We start from the raw sequence: 19314 nt of genomic DNA, 5'->3' as shown, positions 1-19314 counted from the left end.
TACAACTAAACTATTTCAACTAAAATGACAAAATGCTCAAAACCAGAATCAGAATCATGCTTTTTGACTTGTATTACTATTTAGTTCCAGGAGAAGATATTTGGGTGTCAATGTAAAACTTGTTCAACAGAAGAAATATTTAATTTATTTTAAAACAAATTCAGTAGAAAGGGAAAGCAATTGATGGATCGGTTGAAATGAGAATTAAGGAATTTATCCTACTTAGGCTATCGCAAAGCATGAAAACATGCAGTTCAATAATATAATTAAATGAGCAAAAGTTATCAATAATGTCTAGAAAAACATCAATTTGTGGAAAATACATGTGTAATTTCATAAGAAGTCATTAGATGGCACAAGCAACTTTTGGAAGGTTTGAGTGTTGTTAAATGTCATTATTCAAATGGGCAGTGTTACAGGAAGTTTGCTTTTTGTCTTTTCCTGTATAATTTTTCAGCTTATTTGTGCAGCAAGACTTCCTGGTAAGAAAGAACTATTAATGTATGTTTGTTTTAAATAGACCTCTGATTAACTTAAAGTGTTGTGTACTCTGCATCTTATTCAGAAAATGAGAAATGTTTTGTAAATCGTTTATGAACTAAAGTTTATTATTTGTTTTCTAATCTTTGTGAGTGACTAGCGTAGCCTCATTTGAGTTCAGTAAATTAACTGAAACAAATTATAGCGATATAAACACCTTTATACTGTCAAGTATGAGAGGGGTAGCTGTGTTAGTCTGGATCTGTAAAAAGCACCTTATAGACTAACTGACGTATTGGAGCATAAGCTTATGCTCCAATATGTCTGTTAGTCTATAAGGTGCCACAGGACTGTCACCTTTATACTGGTATCAATGTGTCTACATTAGAGAGTTCTACCAATTCAACTAAATCTATTTTTGTGCACATGTGTGTTTTCAGGATTGGAGACAAAGCAACAATATATTTTACCTGTATCAATTATATATTTTTACGTCAGGCTTGTGTCTTATAATGGTATCTTACAAAATACATGGTCATGCTTATATGACTTTTCAATATATTCCATATATTTTGTGTATTAATATAGAGTTCTAATCTTAAATATTTAAAATGTTTTTCAATTATGACAAGAATCCATGATATCAGGAGTGCCTGGAATTCATGTGTGGAGAAAACAACAGTTTGCAGTGCTGTTGTTGTGCCCGTGTTGGTCACAGGATATGAGCAAGACAAGTATCAGAGGAGTAGCCGTGTTAGTCTGTATCCACAAAAACAATGAGGAGTCCGGTTGCACCTTAAGGACTAACAGATTTATTTGGGCATAAGTTTTTGTGGGTAAAAAAACCCAAAACCCCCCAAAAAACCAAAACACACCACTTCAGATGCATGGAGAAGAAGTGGTTACCCACAAAAGCTTATGCCCAAATAAATTTGTTAGTCTTTAAGGTGCCACCGGACTCCTCGTTGTTTTTGAGCAAGACAAGGTGGATGAGGTCATATCTTTTATTGGACCAACTTCTGTTGGTGAAAGAGACAAGCTTTTGAGCTGAAGAAAAGCTCTGTGGTTTGGAGCTCGAAAGCTTGTCTCTTTCAGAAAACAGAAGCAAAGTTTGCTTTTAGTCTTTCTCTGCCTGCATTCCTCTGGGTTTAGCTAGCTGCCTGCTGAAGATTACTATCGGCTATGTCAGTCACCAGTTTTCCTCGCTGTGCAGTTCTGTTAGCCTGTCAATCATATTGCTCTGATCCGCTCACCTGCTGTGCCAGGTTTATACCTGTTTTAGAGTCTGGTCCTGGGAGGGGCTGATCAGGTGCTGCCTAAGCTCAGAGTGAGAAATGAACACATGACAAGAAGTGAGCTCCCAACATCTGTTTTGATCTTAATAGCTCAGATTTTGACTCTTTGTCAAATGAACATTTATTTCATACTAAATGCAACAATTTTGATTAAATAATAGTTGGAAATTTTGCTTAAGAATAAAAATTGAATAAAATTTAATATATTCTGATTTTAAACACCACACTGTCCCTAACCAAAATACTATACAAAGCCAAGAACTGGTAAGCTTTATTGGCCTCACAGGCTCAGTCTGGAAGTACTCTCCCAAAACCTCTGTCTCATGTCTCTGGTGGGCGGTGGGGGAAGGGCTTTTCTTTGCCACCACACTTGAGTAGTTCCTTGCTGCATTTACACCAGTAATATAGATAGATAAAGATATGGCTAGCGCAGTGGTTCCCAAACTTTAACAACCTGTGAACCCCTTTCACTAAAATGTCAAGTCTCGCGAACCCCCTCATAAAAATGAATATTTCCAGGGATTTTCTCCTTTACCTGAGTATAAATTATAAAAGCAGTGATCTTGGAAATATAAAATTTGTTTTTATGACACGCTTATTACATACTATTTGTTATTAATTATTCGTTATCATTACAGTATTTTTATTAGATTATGAAAACAGCAACACTCTTCCAAGATCTCACTTTCGTCGCTTGTATCACTTTGAATAAGCCTGTTATAAGACAAGGATCCTATGTTTCATCCAGGAGTATCTGATGTGAAACAGCATGAAGGCATTTAAGAAGCCAACTCAGAAAGTTCCTGCTACACAAGCATTCAGGTCTTGAGCAGTCCAGGCAAATAATACACGTTATAACAAAGCTTAAAATTGTTCATAATAATTTTAAAAGCAATACTAGCTGCCTATTTAATTTTAAAAACAGCAAAAAAAATCCACCTCCCTTTCCATTTCTTATAATGAGTCTTGAAGTTTAAATCTCAGTGTGATAGCTATGCTTGCTTTGATCTGCTTAGCTCTTGGAAGTCCAGGGGCTCCGGGCTGCTGGCCCCACGTTGCCCAGAATCCCTAAGAATGGCTCTGACCACCGTTAGAGAATTTTTTTCCCCCCTGTAACATTTCGCGAACCCCAGTTTGGGAACCACTGGGCTAGTGTGACTGCCTGGGAGGGCATTGACTGCAATTCCATTCAGCCATTGTAGAAGACTTCAACCACAACAATCTGTAGTTAACATTAGGTTCTATTCAATTTATTTTGGGTGGGTGGTAAATGGTCTTTTGGATGAGACCTTAAAAATCAAGTTTTTGTCTGTTCTCCGTGTATATAAAGGTCCATAGGATCCTTATAACACAGTAGGGATTTGCCCCTGTGAACTTGGATTAAATTCCTCACCACTACCACACATATAGGTTGCCTATCTGGCTGCAGCCTATCAGGTAGGAGGTGATTGCATTTTATTGATCCTCTGCTTATCAAGTTTAAGTGCTTTGGGATCATTCAGAATGAAAAGTGCCATGACCACGTCTCTGTCAAATGTTAGTTCTCAATTAATTATAGACCCTAAAGATCACAGATGTGTTTTAACTCTTATCAATTTCATTGTACTACAGAGCATTCTGACTCAAAAAGAAACTCTAGGCATGAGAAAGTGGACAAAGAATGTACGAATGTATATTTAAATACTTTGACTCTAATGATCAACATTCAGGAATAAAGAAGAGGATTTGTTTTAATAAAGCAGCTGGAAAATGTATAGCCTCCTTTCAGCTGGTCCTTCTTCGCAATAAGGGCAGGGAAAGAAAGATGGCAATGTACATTTCAGGGCCTTATTTAGCTGTGCTGTAGCATCACTTATGTGAACGGGGGGGGGCATTTCACTTAAGGTTTGATCCTGCACAGCACAGAAGGAGTGTTGTCCATACAAACACAAAGTAAGAAAGTCAGGGCAGTGAATGCTGCTTTGCCCAGTCCTGTTGAGCTGTAGTACAGAGCAGCCAAGGTACTCATGCCTAGTAGCAGGAGTAAGTCCTAATATGGAAACATGTAGCTAAGTGTCTCATACCATGCTGAGGATTGCATTTATACTGCCGTTCTCTACCCATGCCGAGGTATCCACTGGGGACTACCATTATAAAAGCAAACTAAATTTAACTTGACATCTAAGGCTACACCTACACTACGGGGGGAGGGGGGTGTCAATTTAAGATACGCAAATTCAGCTACGCGAATAGCGTAGCTGAATTCGACGTATCGCAGCCGACTTACCCCGCTGTAGGGACGGCGGCAAAATCGACCTCCGCGGCTTCCCGTCGACGGCGCTTACTCCCACCTCTGCTGGTGGAGTAAGAGCGTCGATTCGGGGATCGATTGTCGCGTCCCATTGGGACGCGATAAATCAATCCCCGAGAGGTCGATTTCTACCCGCCGATTCAGGCAGGTAGTGTAGACCCAAGTTAAACCTGAACCTAGGTCTCTGGAGGTGAAAATGCTGCACCTCTTAGCCCCAAGATTTCTAATTTGTTTCTCATTCGGGCTCAACATATTTTTTTTAAAAGGTGTAAGTCAATAAGTTGATCCTCTGTTACTTGGTGATCTGCTAAAAGTTGTTAACATAAGTAAAGGTTTGGCAAGGAATGTCAGTATGTTACCTATAATAAAGCAGTGGTTCTCCACCTGGCATCCAGGGCCCCCTGGGGGGCTGCAAGTAGGCTTCAGGGGGTCCGCCAAGCAGGGCCAGCATTAGACTTGCTGGGGTCTGGGGCGACAAGCCCCGCTACCTGGGGCTGAAGCCGAAATCTGAGCAATTTAGCTTCTCTGGTCCCGCTGTGGCATGGGGCTCTGGGCAGTTGCCCTGCTTGCTGCCCCCTAATGCTGGCACAGTTGTTGTGGCACAGATGGGCCATTGAGATTTTATAGCATGTGGGGGGTGGGGCTCAGAAAGAAAGAGGTCGAGAACCCCTGTGTGAGGGTTTATGCCCCTCGTTACAAAGCAGTACAGCCTAGAGGCCAGAGTCCATAGAATTGCCCCTGGTTACAGGGCACCACGGCCTAGCGGCCAGAGTCCATAGAATTGCCCCTGGTTACAGGGCACCACGGCCTAGCGGCCAGAGTCCATAGAATTGCCCCTGGTTACAGGGCAGCACAGCCTAGTGGCCAGAGTCCATAGAAGTAGTCCTTGCTGCAGGGCAGTAGAACCTTACTACTGGCTCAGCAGGAGGGTCCTACCGAAACACGCTGAGGCTCACCGGGGGCAAGGTACCAGTCCGTCACACCACCCCTCCCGGGTCGCTTCCCTACCGGCTTGGGAGTTGGGGTCTCCCACGAATCCCAGGGTTCTCTGTGGGTCTCCAGGAACATCGCCTCCCCTGGTTCCTCCTGCAGCAGGGGTTCGTGCCGGCCTGTAGAAGTCTCCGTTCCCAGCAGCTTCAAGAGTGTTGGCTGGTCCTCCACAGGAGCTTCCCAGTTAGGTCCTTCCCCTGTGGCCACCAGCTCAGACTGAGCTGAGTTCCCTCCTTTTATACTCCCAGAGCACTTGGAGCATGCCCAGTACGAACCGGGCGGGACTTCCTCCGTCAGAGCTACTGGTCTGATGCTGCTGGGACTAATGCGGGGCGGGACTGCCCCGTCACACCCTGTAATAAAGTATAATTTCGAGGAGGGTTTGTGGGACTGGGAATGGGATAGAGCTTATTCTCCTTTGAGACATTTTCCCTCCAGCTAGCCTTTTACCTCCAGCCTAGGGTGGCAGACAAGTATTGCTTTCTGATAGCTCTTTGATAGGTTATATGAAATGACTTAGTTGTTGGTCTCAATCCAGTTCCTACTGGACAGAGGTTTATGTGACAAAACCTCCATCTACTGAGATTAATTGATGTCCTTGTTGGCAGCCTCAGCAAAGAACCCAAGGACTGGATGACCACGAAAACTCTTATTCCTAGGGTTGATCCCTTCAGTTCAAAAGCGAGGTGCATTTTGTAATTCTGAGGAAGCTTGCATTGTCCCTGCTCATGCATAAACAGCAGATTTCAGTCTCCTGAACTGTCAATCAGACACATTTTACAATTATATTAATGTTTTAAAAAGTAAGAGTTTAAAAAGTAGTAATTGTGTTTTTTCCCTCTTAAACAGATAGTAAATGAATTAACATCAATGTGTGTTGCCTCTCCTGAATGGCAGAGTGCCCTCCATTGCTCTTAAAATCAGAAGGACACTCAGCACCTTCCAGAATTAGACACTAACACTTATGTTGGACACTCACTTAGTCATTACTATAGTGATTTAATGTGAATTCTTTTATAGGATTAGAACCAATATGGAGAAATGCTGAAGAAGGGCAACAAGCACCTATAAAGAATAACAAAAAACATGGCAGAAAACAGAAGACCCCTCACAAACTTTTTCTTTTGTAGTTGTGTCTTCACATTAACTCTTTGGAACAATATCAAGCCATCTGATGAAAATGAATTTATTGCAAACTATTCCAGCAGCTTACTAGAAGACCATTCTGATTATGAAACCAAGAGCCCGCCACTCTCACACACAAAGAGGCTTCAATTTGCATCAGCAGATAACAAAATAAACCATCCCAGTTGGGATGTGGAAGACAATACTTCGGACAGTTTAATACTGTCAAATATCCCAGAGAATGGAATCAGTGATTTAATACAATTATTGTCAAAATTCAACAAAACCTCAGGATTAAAAAATCTTGCTCTGAACAATATTACAACATCCTGGGAAAATTTTATTAAAATTCTTCAGATTGTGTGGCATACATCCACTGAATATTTCAGTATCTTCAAGGTGAAACTGATGTCAAATATTAACAAGCAATCCTTCAACTATGATGGTACCTCACTGAAAGCAGTGATAATATCGAATGTTTCCATTCAAATATTCTATTTTTCACAGGATGACCTATACTGCATATTTTCAGAGATGAACATTATAGCCTTGACAATATCTGATTCAAAGATAATACATATGCTTTGCCCTTCCAAACGAAGTCAATTTCGCTTTTTAAACTTTTCAAACAATGATTTGACAGACATGGTTTTTCAAGGCTGTAATAACTTAGATCTCCTGGAAACACTTATTCTACAGAGGAATCAATTAAAAAAACTTTCCAAGGTGAGCTCAATGACGAATAAAATGAAATTACTGAAACACTTGGACATAAGTAGGAATATGCTGTATTATGATGAGAATGAGAACCACTGCCACTGGGTTGAAACTCTGGCTAAACTGAATTTGTCCTCAAACAAATTGACAGATTCAGTTTTTGGATGTTTGCCAATCAATGTCCAAATACTTGATCTACAAAATAACCAAATCACAACTGTCACCAAAGACATCACTGAACTGAAAGCTTTGAAAGAGCTAAATATTGCATTTAACAGGTTAACTGAGCTGCCTGGATGTAGTCATTATAGGGGTCTGGAATTCCTGAATATAGAAGAGAATTCAATTCTCACCCCATCATCTGACTTCTTCCACAGTTGTCAAAATATCAGAGAGCTCAGAGGAGGACATAATCCATTCCAATGTTCTTGTGAATTACGAGACTTTGTTAATTTTGAAAAAAAATCAGGCGGAAGGTTGGTTGGCTGGCCAGAATCTTATGTGTGCGAATATCCAGATGGCTTAAAGGGAACCCAGCTAAAGGACTTTCAGTTGTCTGAACTATCTTGCAATACAACTCTCTTGCTTGTTATAGCTCTAGTTGTTACAGTGGTGGTAGTGGCTGTGACATCCTTTCTGTGTATCTATTTTGACGTAATGTGGTATTTGAAGATGATGTGGCAGTGGACACAAACAAAACGTAGGGTTCGGAAGAGTCACCCTGAAGATCTGCAAAGCATTTTACAGTTTCATGCTTTTATTTCATACAGCGAACGGGATTCCCTCTGGGTGAAGAATCATCTGATCCCAAACCTGGAGAAGGAAGATGGGTCTGTACAGATCTGTCTGCATGAGAGGAACTTCATTCCTGGCAAAAGCATAGTTGAGAACATTATAAACTGCATTGAGAAAAGCCACAAATCAATCTTTGTTTTGTCTCCCAATTTTGTGCAGAGTGAATGGTGCCACTATGAGCTTTCCTTTGCCCATCACAAATTATTTAGTGAAAGTTCCAATAGCTTAATCCTCATTTTACTGGAACCAATCCCACAGTATCTCATTCCTGCCAGATATCACAAGCTGAAAGCTCTCATGGCAAAGAGAACATACTTGGAGTGGCCAAAGGAGAAAAGCAAACATGGCCTTTTCTGGGCTAACCTTAAGGTGGCTATTAACATTAACCTGCCAATATCTGCCAATGTGGTGTAGAAACAGACTAAGAACTATTTTTATTTAAATTGTTTTTTTATTCTGAGAAAATAATAAACATTGGATTATAATGATTAAGTGTCAGAGTGTTTCCTTTATTATGGTAGAGGCCATTTAAAAAACACTGCCAGTCAGTTTCCGTGTAGTTATCAAAGCTGCCCCCTAACTTATAGGAAAAAATTGTCATCTTAGAAACTGGGAAAGCCGTATAGATGAAGAATACCTAAGGATATTAGTAGCCAGTGAATTAGATATGTGTTTGGAATGTGATATTACTGCAATAAAAGCCAGTCCAATTCTGGATAACCTACTGTATTCAGAGGCATGCAACAGAGCATGAGGTAAACATCATGCCTACATGGCTTTAATGTGACCACCTCTGGAATACTGTGTCCCGTTCCGGCCACCATCTTACCTGGAAGACATTGACCAGTTGGAAGAATTTCTGAGCAATAAAAGTGGTCAGCATGCTGGAGGAATTGATTTATGAAGAAACATGAAAAGACCTAAACATATAGAGAGTAGCCAAATGATTACTTTTTCTCCTGATCAGGTCTTGAATCACCTCATCAGGTATATCTCCATATAGACAGATTAAAAGAATATCATTATGTAGCAACATATTGGTCTGTAGATTCATCCACGGTTCATGCACATAACATTTGTATATAGTAGCATGTTCACTCTGAAAGTTCTTTCAAGTTGCAATAACATTTTGTTTAGTGGAAAAGGGAAGTGTATGCCGACCTCCAGCACCCAGACCGTGTATCAGCAAAGCTTGATTCCTGGTATCTGGGAAGTCCACTCCATTAGGAGGGAAAAAAACCCTAATCTTAAATTGTCAAAAGTAGCTAGTAATTTGAAGTGTTTCTGTGTTCAGAGCCTGGGTGTTTAGTACTTTTTTAAGGTTTCTGAAGTTGGGCACCCAAAAACAAGCTCCAAGAATCACTAATCATTTTTGAAAATGTAGGTCATAGGTTTTGAAACATTCAAAACCAATGTATAAGCGGTAGTACAGATCCACAAACACAAGCCAGAAATTCATCAGAAGGTTTAAATCAAAGAGTAACCAATTCTATCACTAAACCTCCCCAAACCTCACACTGCCGGGGCAGTGGCGGATTTTGGGCCCCCTGAAAAATCTCCCCCTGCCATGGCCATGGAGCTGGAGGATCTCTTGCTCCCCACCATGGCCCCAGGGCCTGGCTAGGGCAGAGAGCTTTTCCGGTCTCGGGGCTGCAGTGGGGGGGAGCAAGCAGGGGGTGGAGTCGTGGGAAGAGGTGGAGTGGGAGTGGAATGGGGGCAGGACCGTGGGGGAGGGGGTGGAACAGGGATGGGGCTGTGGATGGAATGGGGGTAGGGTTGCGGGGGAAGGGGCAGAATGGGGTGGTGCCATGGGCAGGGCTGTGGGCTGAAGGGGCGGGACGAGGGAGGGGCTCCAGGCTGGGAGCTCCACTGCAGTCCCAGCCGAGGCTGAGAGCTCGACTCCTGCCAGGGCTGAGCTCCCAGCCCCACTGTGGCCCTGACCGAGCTCTCAGCCCCTCTCGTCCCAGGCGGAGCCATGGGAGAGAAGGACCGAACTTGGGGAGGGCCTGAGAGCAGCGAGCTGGGGCTGGGATTCGGGCGGAAAAGGCGGGGCCTTAGCCAGAAGAGGCAGGGCAGGGAGCTAGTCACCCATGACAAAAATATTATATGGTTTAGCACTGATGTTTCAAACTGAAAGTTTGTAACATGTTATTCAAGTCACCGTTATTCACTGTCTGTCTACCAGAGGACCTTGCGGGGGATAACCATCTGGGCTTGAGGGATTGCCTCTGGAACCTGGTCCAGAATACTCCTTTCTCTGGTGAGAAAGAAATCCTTAATGCTGCTACAAAACAGAGCCTGAGGCTGCAACTCTCAGTTAGCCACAGCACTGTACAGTAACTCCTAACTTAAAGTTGTCCTGGTTAATGTTGTTACGTTGCTGATCAATTAGGGAACATGCTCATTTAAAGTTGTGCAATGCTCCACTATTATGTTGTCTGGCTGCCTGCTTTCTCCACAGCTGGCAGCCTCCCTACATCCCTCCCCCCTCCTCACAGCGCCTCCCGCCTGCCGGCAGACCCCGTGGATCAGCACCTTCCCCCTCCTCCCCCTGCCTCCTGCCCGCGGCAATCAGTTGGCTTGCGGTGTTTAAGAGGCAGGAGGGAGGGGGGAGAAGTGAGGACTTGGCACGCAGGCTCCCCCTCCCTCCACTGCCTCCTGGACACAGCAAACCAGCTGCTTGTCCCGGGCAGCTGGCTTGTGGCGTTCAGAAGGGAGGGGAGGGAGAGGGAAGGAGTGAAGATGCAGCGTGCGAAGTAAAGGGGAGGAGGTGAGGGAGGGAGAAGAGGTGGGTCAAGGGGTGGAGTGGATGGGCTGAGAGTTGAGCCCCCTGCCCCCGGCAAAGTCAGTGCCTGTGCTTGCAAGAACAGCAAGAGGAGCAGCAAGATAATGCATCCTCTTCCACTCTCTGACTCCACCACCTCAACCAAGCTTCATACTCAGCAGTGATGATTGTAGTATTAAATTGTTTCTTTAAAATTGTTTAAAACTTATACCTGTATTAAATTGCTTGTTTAAAATCGTTTAAAATGTATATAATGCCTTTTGTCTGGCAAAAAAAAATTTTTTCCCCTAGAACCTAACCCACCCATTTACATTAATTCTTATGGGGAAATTGGATTAGCTTAACATCGTTTCACTTAAAGTTGCATTTTTCAGGAACATAACTACAATGTTAAGTGAGGAGTTACTGTATATGTGACAGGATCTGGCTCACAACAGATACAATAATAAAACTTTAACACCTTCTGATCTCCTTTACTGCCTGAAGCATCATCACCCAACAAGTGGTAGTGTTCACTGAAGCAGACGCCAGGTGTTAAATGCTGGCCCCATTGAAGTCAATGGCAAAACTCCCACTGATTTCAATGGGGTCAGAATTTCACTCCAGACCACCTGGCTCCAGATTTTATACATGGTAAGTAGAAGCCTCATTCCAAACTTATTCCTTATTTCCTTAATTCCACATACTATCAGATACCAAGAAATGCTTGTCCTTTGCACAGATGCCAGTGCATCAGTACATTTATGCTAATAAACCAGATTTACATTATGAAGTGTGCAGTCTGTTCTAGAGATTTTACTTCCTGTTTTTTATATAACTACAGAGTGAAATCTGTAACTCTCCAGGATGTCTGTAATGAATTCCACGGGCTGAATTATTAGGAAATAAACAACACTTACAAATCCCGCAAATCTTGTTAAAGAAACATTTTTAACATTGTTTATTTAAAAAATAAAATAAAATAAAAGTGTTTGGCTTGTTTAAATGGTTACTTTTGAGTTAAGTCCATAATCAGAAGCATCAGTAGTTAGAATTGTGGGCAATGCGGGACTGAATAGTGCAAGTACTGGATTATGTGCAATCAAGTCTTTCGCCGTTTCGAAACTAGCTTGTGCATCCGTTGTCCACACTAAGGTTGAACTTCTCCATAGTAATTCTCGTAATGGTTCAATGACAGAAGCATAATTTGTAATAAATTTTGCATACCAGGAGGTAAGACTCAAGAAGGAACATAAGGTTTGCAAATCTGTTGGAGGAGGAGCATCTGAAATTGCCAGGATATGATCTGGATCAGGTTTTAGTCCAGCCTGTGAAACTGTATGCCCCAGAAAGGAGAGTTCAGTTTGTCTAAATTTGCATTTGGACCTTTTGAGCTTGAGGCCTGCTTTGCTGATGCAGTTTAGTACAGACTGCAGGTTATTGTCATGCTCCTCAGTAGTATTTCCAAACATGATTATATCATCCAAATAGCACTGAACTCCATGTTGATTCTTCAGAATCAATGACATCATTTTTTGGAAGGCACTTGGGGCTGATGCGAGACCATATGGAACACATTTAAAATGAAGGAGGAGAGATAGCTCAGTGGTTTGAGCATTGGCCTGCTAAACCCAGGATTGTGAGTTCAATCCTTGAGGGGGCCACTTAGGGATCTGGGGCAAAATCAGTATTTGGTCCTGCTAGTAAAGGCAGGGGGCTGGACTTGACGACCTTTCAGGGCCCCTTCCAGTTCTAGGAGATGGGATGGGAAAAAGTCCCTCATGTGTAATAAATGCTGTGAGGTCTCTGCTATCTTCATGCAATATAACCTGGTGGTATGCGCTCTGCAAATCAAGAGTAGAAAACATCTTTGCTCCTCGGAGTTCTGCAAATATTTCTTCTATGTGAGGAAGAGGATGGCTGTCAATCACAATAGCTTTATTTGGCTCCCTTAAGCGCACACAAAGGTGAATGCCTCCACCTTTCTTCTGCATCACTTCTATAGGTGAAACCCATTCCGAGGAGTTAATCTCTTCAGTAATGTCATTTTAAACAAGTTTTCTAAGTTCCTCTGAAACAGCTTCCCTGACTGAAAATGGTAAGAGCTATAATTTCTGTCATACAGGCATCACATTATTCCGCATTTTAACTTTATGTAGAAACCCATAAGCACAGCCGAGTTTCTCCTAAACCTGGTGTTGGGTCCCAACTGAAACTGGTGTGAGTGCCGCAAGAGAGCTTTGCTGAGGAAGATCAATTTGTCCATTAACTACCCTGAGATTTAAAACAGCCAATAAATCTCTGCCAAGGATAGGAGTGCCTTTGTGGACAATGTAGAACTCTGCAGTTACACAGCAATCACCAAAAGTAACTATTGCTGGCAAGTATCAGAGGGGTAGCCGTGTTAGTCTGAATTAGGGTTACCATACGTCCGGATTTTCCCGGACATGTCCGGCTTTTGGGGGCTCAAATCCCCGTCCGGGGGGAAATCCCCAAAAGCCGGGCATGTCCGGGAAAATCGGGAGGGCTGGGTGGTGCTCGGCCGGGGCCGGCGGTGCGGGGCTGGGGGCATGGTGCGGGGCCGGGGTCCGGGCTGGGAGCCGGGCCGGCCGGGCCGGCGGGGAGCCGGGCCGGCCGGGCCCGCGGGGAGCCGGGCCGGCGGGGAGCCGGGTCGGCCGGGCCCGCGGGGGGCCGGGCCGGCGGGGAGCCGGGTCGGCCGGGCCCGCGGGGGGCCGGGCCGGCGGGGAGCCGGGCCGGCCGGGCCCGCGGGGAGCCGGGCCGGCGGGGAGCCGGGCCGGCGGGGAGCCGGGTCGGCCGGGCCCGCGGGGGGCCGGGCCGGCGGGGAGCCGGGCCCGCCGGGCCGGCGGGGGGCCGGGCCCGCGGGGAGCCGGGCCGGCCGGGCCCGCGGGGAGCCGGGCCCGCGGGGAGCCGGGCCGGCCGGGCCCGCGGGGAGCCGGGCCGGCGGGGAGCCGGGCCGGCAGGGAGCCGGGTCGGCCGGGCCCGCGGGGAGCCGGGCCGGCGGGGAGCCGGGCCGGCAGGGAGCCGGGTCGGCCGGGCCGGCGGGTCGCCGGGCCGGCGGGTCGCCGGGCCGGCGGGGAGCCGGGTCGGCCGGGCCGGCGGGGAGCCGGGTCGGCCGGGCCCGCGGGGAGCCGGGCCGCCGGGGAGCCGGGGTCCGGCAGTGCTGGGCGGGCCGGGGGTGGTGGGCCGGGGCCGGCACCCCAGGGCCCGAGCCGACCCAGGCTGGAGCCGCCGGGGGGGCTAGCCTGGGCTGCGCCTCCTCCCCCCCACACCCTCCTTACCTGCTTCAGGCTTCCCGCGAATCAAATGTTCGCGGGAAGCAGGGGAGGGGGCGGAGACTTTGGGGAGGGGGCGGGGTTGGGGAGGGGGTATGGGCGGGGCTGGGGGCGGGGGCCGTGGAGTGTCCTCCATTTGGAGGTACAGAATATGGTAACCCTAGTCTGAATCTGTAAAAAGCAACAGAGGGTCCTGTGGCAAGACTGATGAAGTGGGCATTCACCCACGAAAGCTTATGCTTCAATACTTCTGTTAGTCTTAAAGGTGCCACAGGACCCTCTGTTGCTATTGCTGGCAGGCAGCCATGTGCTGAAATATGTTTTTTCAAATAGCACACCAACTGAAGTTTGGGTTCAGTAAGAGGCACATCTTTAAAGTAATGCAAATAAATGGAATCAGGTAGTATAGATCCTGCTGAGCCAGTGTCCAACAATAGCTGAATAGAGTGTGATTTTGCCTAAGGGTATGGCGGAAATGTTTACAGTGCACTTTATCTGTTCTGGAATATGTGCAGTAGTGATTTTCTCCACACTCAGCACAGTAATATCTGGTATTGTAACTGCATGCACCTGTTGATTGAACTGGCTACTGCGACATACTTTAGCAAAATGCCCAATCTTTTTGCAATGATTGCACTGTGCTACTTTTGCTGGACATCCTGTGTAGCTTGCAAGATGTTGTGGGGATCCACAGTGAAAGCATGCTTTTACTGTATTTTGAATTTGCTGATTCAGTGGCTTTTCATTAGTTTTCCTCTTGCAATTGTTTGTCTGCAGAGATAGTGAACTTTTCTGCAAAGGAGTCATAGCTTGGACTGGGCCTTCTGTATCTCTGCTCATTATTTTGGCTTCAGCTGTAGCTGACTCAATCTGAGTAGCAATGGTTATTGCTTTTTCTAGTGTAAGTTGTGGTTCTAGAAGTAAGCGTTCTCTTACAAGAAGCATGGTTGTTTTCTCAATGAGCTGGTCTCTAATCATCTCATCTGCCATATTCCCAAAGTCACAAGTTACAATCAGACTCCTCAGGGAAGCAATATACTGCATTATAGTCTCCCCTGGTTTCTGCTCATGCTGGCGAAATCTGTAGGGATTAGCTACTACATTCACTTTTGGCACAAAAAAGTTCTTTAATGCAGTGAGCGCAGTCTCATATTTATCATCTGCATGGGGAAAAGTGTAAAATATACGCTGCCTTTCTGCTCCAAGGCAGTGGATTAGCAGAGCACACTTTCTTACTTCAGAAATCTCTGTAGCACTGATTGCAAGCAGATAAGTCTCAAACATATGGATCCAGACAGTAAGAGCAATTGGAGGCTCACTTGGGCTTTGCAGAAAGGGTGCAGGTGGGTTTAGAGGCAGAAGAGCCATCCTCGTTGCCAAAATGTTGTATCAACCAGGCAACCAGTGTTGTTGTACTAACAACTTCAACAGGACTTTATTTTACCGTGGAAACCTCTTTACCAAACTGCTGCTGCACCCTCTGTAACTCTAACTCAGCCTCCTTAACTCCTCCCCCCTCCTTCCTGTTTCCTGTCCTTTCAGACTCCCAACAGCCAGTGCTCCCAGTTCTAATAATTACAGCAGCATCTAAACACCACACCTTGTCAAAGCCTTTCTGAAAATCTAAGTACACTTTGTCCACATGCTTGCTGACCCCCTCAAAGACTTCTAATAGAATGATGAGGCATGATTTCCCTTTACAAAAACCGTGTTGATTCTTCCCAACAAATTATGTTCATGTATGTGTCTGATAATCTTGTTCTTTACTATAGTTTGAACCAGTTTGCCTGGTACTGAAGTCAGGCTTACCGGCCTGTAATTGCTGGGATCACCTCTGGAGCCCTTTTAAAAATTGGCATCACATTAGCTATCCTTCAGTCATTTGGTACAGAAGCTGATTTAAATGATAGGTTTCAGACTACAGTTAGTAGTTCTGCAATTTTACATTTGAGTTCCTTCAGAACTCTTGGGTGAATACCATCTGGTCCTGGTGACTTATTACTGTTTAGTTTATCAATTTGTTTCAAAACTTCCTCTAATGACAGCTCAATCTGGGACAGTTCCTCAGATTTGTCACCTAAAAAGAATGGCTCAGGTTTGGGAATCTCCCTCACATCCTCAGCCACAAAGACCGATGCAGATAATTCATTCAGTTTCTCCGCAATGGCCTCATCGTCCCTGAGTGCTCCTTTAGCATCTCAATTGTCCAGTGGCCCCACTGGTTGTTTATTAGGCTTTCTACTTCTGATGTACTTAAAAAAAATTTTGCTATTACTTTTTGAGTCTTTGGCTAGCTGTTTTTCAAATTCTTTTTTGGCCTTCCTAATTATATTTTTACATTTCATTTGCCAGAGTTTATGCTCCTTTCTATTTTCCTTACTAGGATTTAACTTCCACTTTTTAAAGGATGCTTTTTGCCTCTGTAGCGCCCCTCTCCACCTAGTTACCTCCTTTAATGGCAATCCGCTTACAGGTTTTGATGGACAGGTCTGGGTTCTTTTGGATCCCGCCACCCACTCAGCAGGGTGAATCTTTTTTCTTTTTTTTTCCTATGAAATTATTTGGCGGTGCCTCCACCCCCCCTCGCTCCTTCCTGGCAGGGTCACCAGGACAGCTTGGGCAGAAAATTCTAACTACAGAGTAATCCCCACTTACTTGCCAGATAATTGGAGACTTCCAAGAAATAATACAACACATAAAAATATATTCAACACAATAATTATATTAAATAGGCAACAAATACAACATAACAGGGTGAAACACTATTTTTAGGGTCACCGGTGCCCACACTGAAAATACCCGTAACTTGATGTAACAAGTGTAAAATTAGTGTCCTGTTGGTACCCTTTGCTGGGGCCCTTGATGACCTATAAAATTCTCTGCAGTGGTTTAGCAGTGTGGCTGACTGGGTTCAGTACAGCCCAAAGGACCCAAAAGTGGGAGGAGGTGGTGAATCCCTCCACAGGTATAATAAGCAGCAGGTTATAAAATCCTCAAACCCTTACTCCCTGGCTTGAGGACACAGTTCAGGGAGTAGGGGGTCCCCAAAACAAATTCCCTAACTAAAAAATGATGCACTCACAAACTCCATGAATGATCTTCAGGTTTGAAGATGACGCTGGACTCTTCAGTCACTGCAGAGGGGCTGCGGTCTGCTGTCAGGGATCCTCCACAAGCAGGAATCAGGCTGCGTTGGTCCCAGGATTTCCCCTCACCACAAAGGGGTGCAGGGCTCAAGGTGTAGGTTATACAACTACCCTAACATTCAAACTGTAGCCTCCTAGCCCAGCCTCCAGTCACACACTCCGCAGCCAGCTTCCCTGGACTAGCAGAGCTGACCATGTGGTGACTAGTCTCACCTAGGGAGCTGGAGGTGAACCCATGCTCCTGAGATACTAGTGGAATGGAAAGAATGTTATCATCATCATATGATGAAACTACATCTATTTTTTCCCAAATACAGAACAGAAATAGTTATTGGACACTTCTGCCTTTTCTGCATTATTATTGATAATTCTACCATTTCCATCTAGTAATGGACTAATACCATTGTTAGGATTCTTTTTTCTGCTAATATACTTAAAAACTTCTTCATATTGTCCTTAACGCTGCTGATCAATGATTTCACTTTATATCCCTTTGCTTCCCTTATCAATTTTCTACAATTCCTAGCTTCTGATTTGTATTCATTACTATTGATTTCCCCTTTCTTCCATTTGTTATATATGATTTTTTAATTTTTATAGCTACCATCACTTGCCTTCCAAACTGGGTTGTTTTTTTAACCAATGTGGCCTTCTTCTATGATTGTGGATTTTTGGGCATCTAGTAAAGTATTCTTAAACAATTCCTAGTGATTATTGAAATTTTTCTGATTAAATTCTTCCTGCCAACTGATTTGATTCACAATTGGTTTTAGCTTTGTGAAACTGGCCCTTTTAAAGTACTAAGTGTATATATTACTGGTCTACATTTATTCTGCATATTCTGTGAAGAAGTAATCCTGGATGAGTGCAATGAAGACTTGTGCTTTCTAAACCTTTAAAAAGATGTACCTTGTGCTTTCCAGCATTTCTCTGCTAGTATGTAAAGTGGTCTCTTTGTATACCTAATTTAGATATTTATACCATGCTTCAAGTGGTAATGCAGTATCCTTGCTCTTGCCCAATTCAGCCCCGCACCCCTTTCTGAGCATGGTACTTCTGTTGTCCTTATCCCAGCTAGTGCCTGCTGCCAAATTGTGACTGCCTTCTGCATTCATGCAAAAAGAATGGCTTTCTGCACATTTTCCCACTTGTGCATCAGTGTATGGCCAACTATAATTTAGCCCTTTAGCTTTTGGAGACTATCCCATTTAACTTAGTCTGTGTAATCCTCATTCAAAGATTCTCCAGGAGGCAGTTGGCACTTCTTGTATGTTGGTTTGCTTGACAGTTCTATGTGAAAATCCCATAGTTTTTTGTCTAGATCCGCAATGTGCAAATAGCTTTTCAAAGCTCAGTTAAATGACCGGTGTGGTGTATGGAGCTTTAAGAATTCATCGTATTCTTTTCCCTGATTGGCTGAGGATAAAGGCAGATAGTCGGTGGTTCATAATTCTCCCCAGGAATTCATTACATTCTATAGATGATATTGACTCTCTTGGTTTCTTTCAGGACTGAAAATTGTTAACAAAAGTTTACTTACCATTGTGGAAGTAACCTGGGAACAAAAAGCTAGTTCTGGGACTTTACTGAAGTGATCATTTGCAGTAATATCTAATGGCAGGTTACTAATACTGTTCAAAATCTTTGAGTGGCTGAGCATAGGAAGGGAATGCTTGTAAGTAGGAGTGGGGAGAAATTTAAATTTGTGCTTAGGGGTCCATTCAAATGTCATTATTCTCCTGCCTATACTATGTGCCAGAGGCATGACAAAAAAGCTAAAATATGTGCTGTGCTTTTGCATCCAATTTACTTCCCTGATTCCACATGGAAACTGTAGTCCTTTGAGCAATTATTTTAGCCTCTGTCACAGAAGACTCTGCTGGGGTAGCACTTATACAGCTTCTTGTAAAATTAATTTTGGTTCAAGGAGAAATTGCTCACTCACATGGGGCATGACTCTTTTCTCCATGGGAAGGCCGCTGATCATGTATTCCTGTAGCGGCACTTACCCACACGGTCTGGGAAAGTAGAAACATATTGGTCAGCAGACTCACCCACTTTCTGTGCACACTGAGGAAGTCTGTATATATTACTGCATTGAAAGTGGTAACTACTGAAGCATGCCAGTTATCAGAAAGAGGAAGTTTATAGATATACACAGGTCTTCAGTAGCCAAACAGCATTATCAGCAAACTTGATTCCTGGTGTCTAGATGGTCATCTTCATCAGTAGCAATAATATAGTTTACAAACAAACAGAACCAGTGCATAAAGGCATTAAAGACTCACACGAATAGGAAAATATGCGTAAGGAGGAGGTTGCCATTCTGGTCATTAAAATATTATGCAGTGCAAGCCAGATTGTCTGAACTATGGCTGACTAAAGCTCTTGGTTTACCCTCAGGTTGCACTATGTGAAA

The 19314-nt window shown here is 44.2% G+C and overlaps 2 protein-coding genes across 6 annotated transcripts in view; both read left to right on the top strand.

Annotated features, from left to right (window-relative positions):
- The first annotated feature begins 423 nt into the window (after window positions 1-423).
- Window positions 424-8180, top strand: LOC128838384 (toll-like receptor 1). Of its 3 annotated transcripts, none has more exons than XM_054030525.1 (2): window positions 424-482; window positions 6076-8180. In XM_054030525.1, the coding sequence occupies exon 2, from the start codon at window positions 6142-6144 to the stop codon at window positions 8104-8106; it is 1965 nt and encodes a 654-aa protein (XP_053886500.1). In that variant the 5' UTR covers window positions 424-482; window positions 6076-6141; the 3' UTR covers window positions 8107-8180. The 3 variants fall into 3 exon arrangements, with proteins under 3 accessions (XP_053886500.1, XP_053886502.1, XP_053886501.1); XM_054030527.1 differs by having other exon boundaries at window positions 469-501; XM_054030526.1 differs by lacking the exon at window positions 424-482 and adding an exon at window positions 2414-2597.
- LOC128838383 (toll-like receptor 1) overlaps window positions 427-19314 on the top strand; it is a 29507-nt gene continuing 10619 nt past the window's right edge. Inside the window, exon 1 of one of the 3 annotated variants that reach the window (XM_054030521.1) lies at window positions 427-482. The gene's annotated coding sequence lies outside the window, so the exon portion shown is untranslated. Of the gene's footprint in view, window positions 502-19314 lie in introns of all 3 variants that reach the window. The other 2 variants (XM_054030523.1, XM_054030522.1) reach the window with 2 other exon arrangements.

Source organism: Malaclemys terrapin, chromosome 5, assembly GCF_027887155.1.
Source record: "Malaclemys terrapin pileata isolate rMalTer1 chromosome 5, rMalTer1.hap1, whole genome shotgun sequence".
Classification (NCBI taxonomy): domain Eukaryota; kingdom Metazoa; phylum Chordata; order Testudines; family Emydidae; genus Malaclemys; species Malaclemys terrapin.
This window is presented reverse-complemented; position numbering and strand designations above follow the sequence as displayed.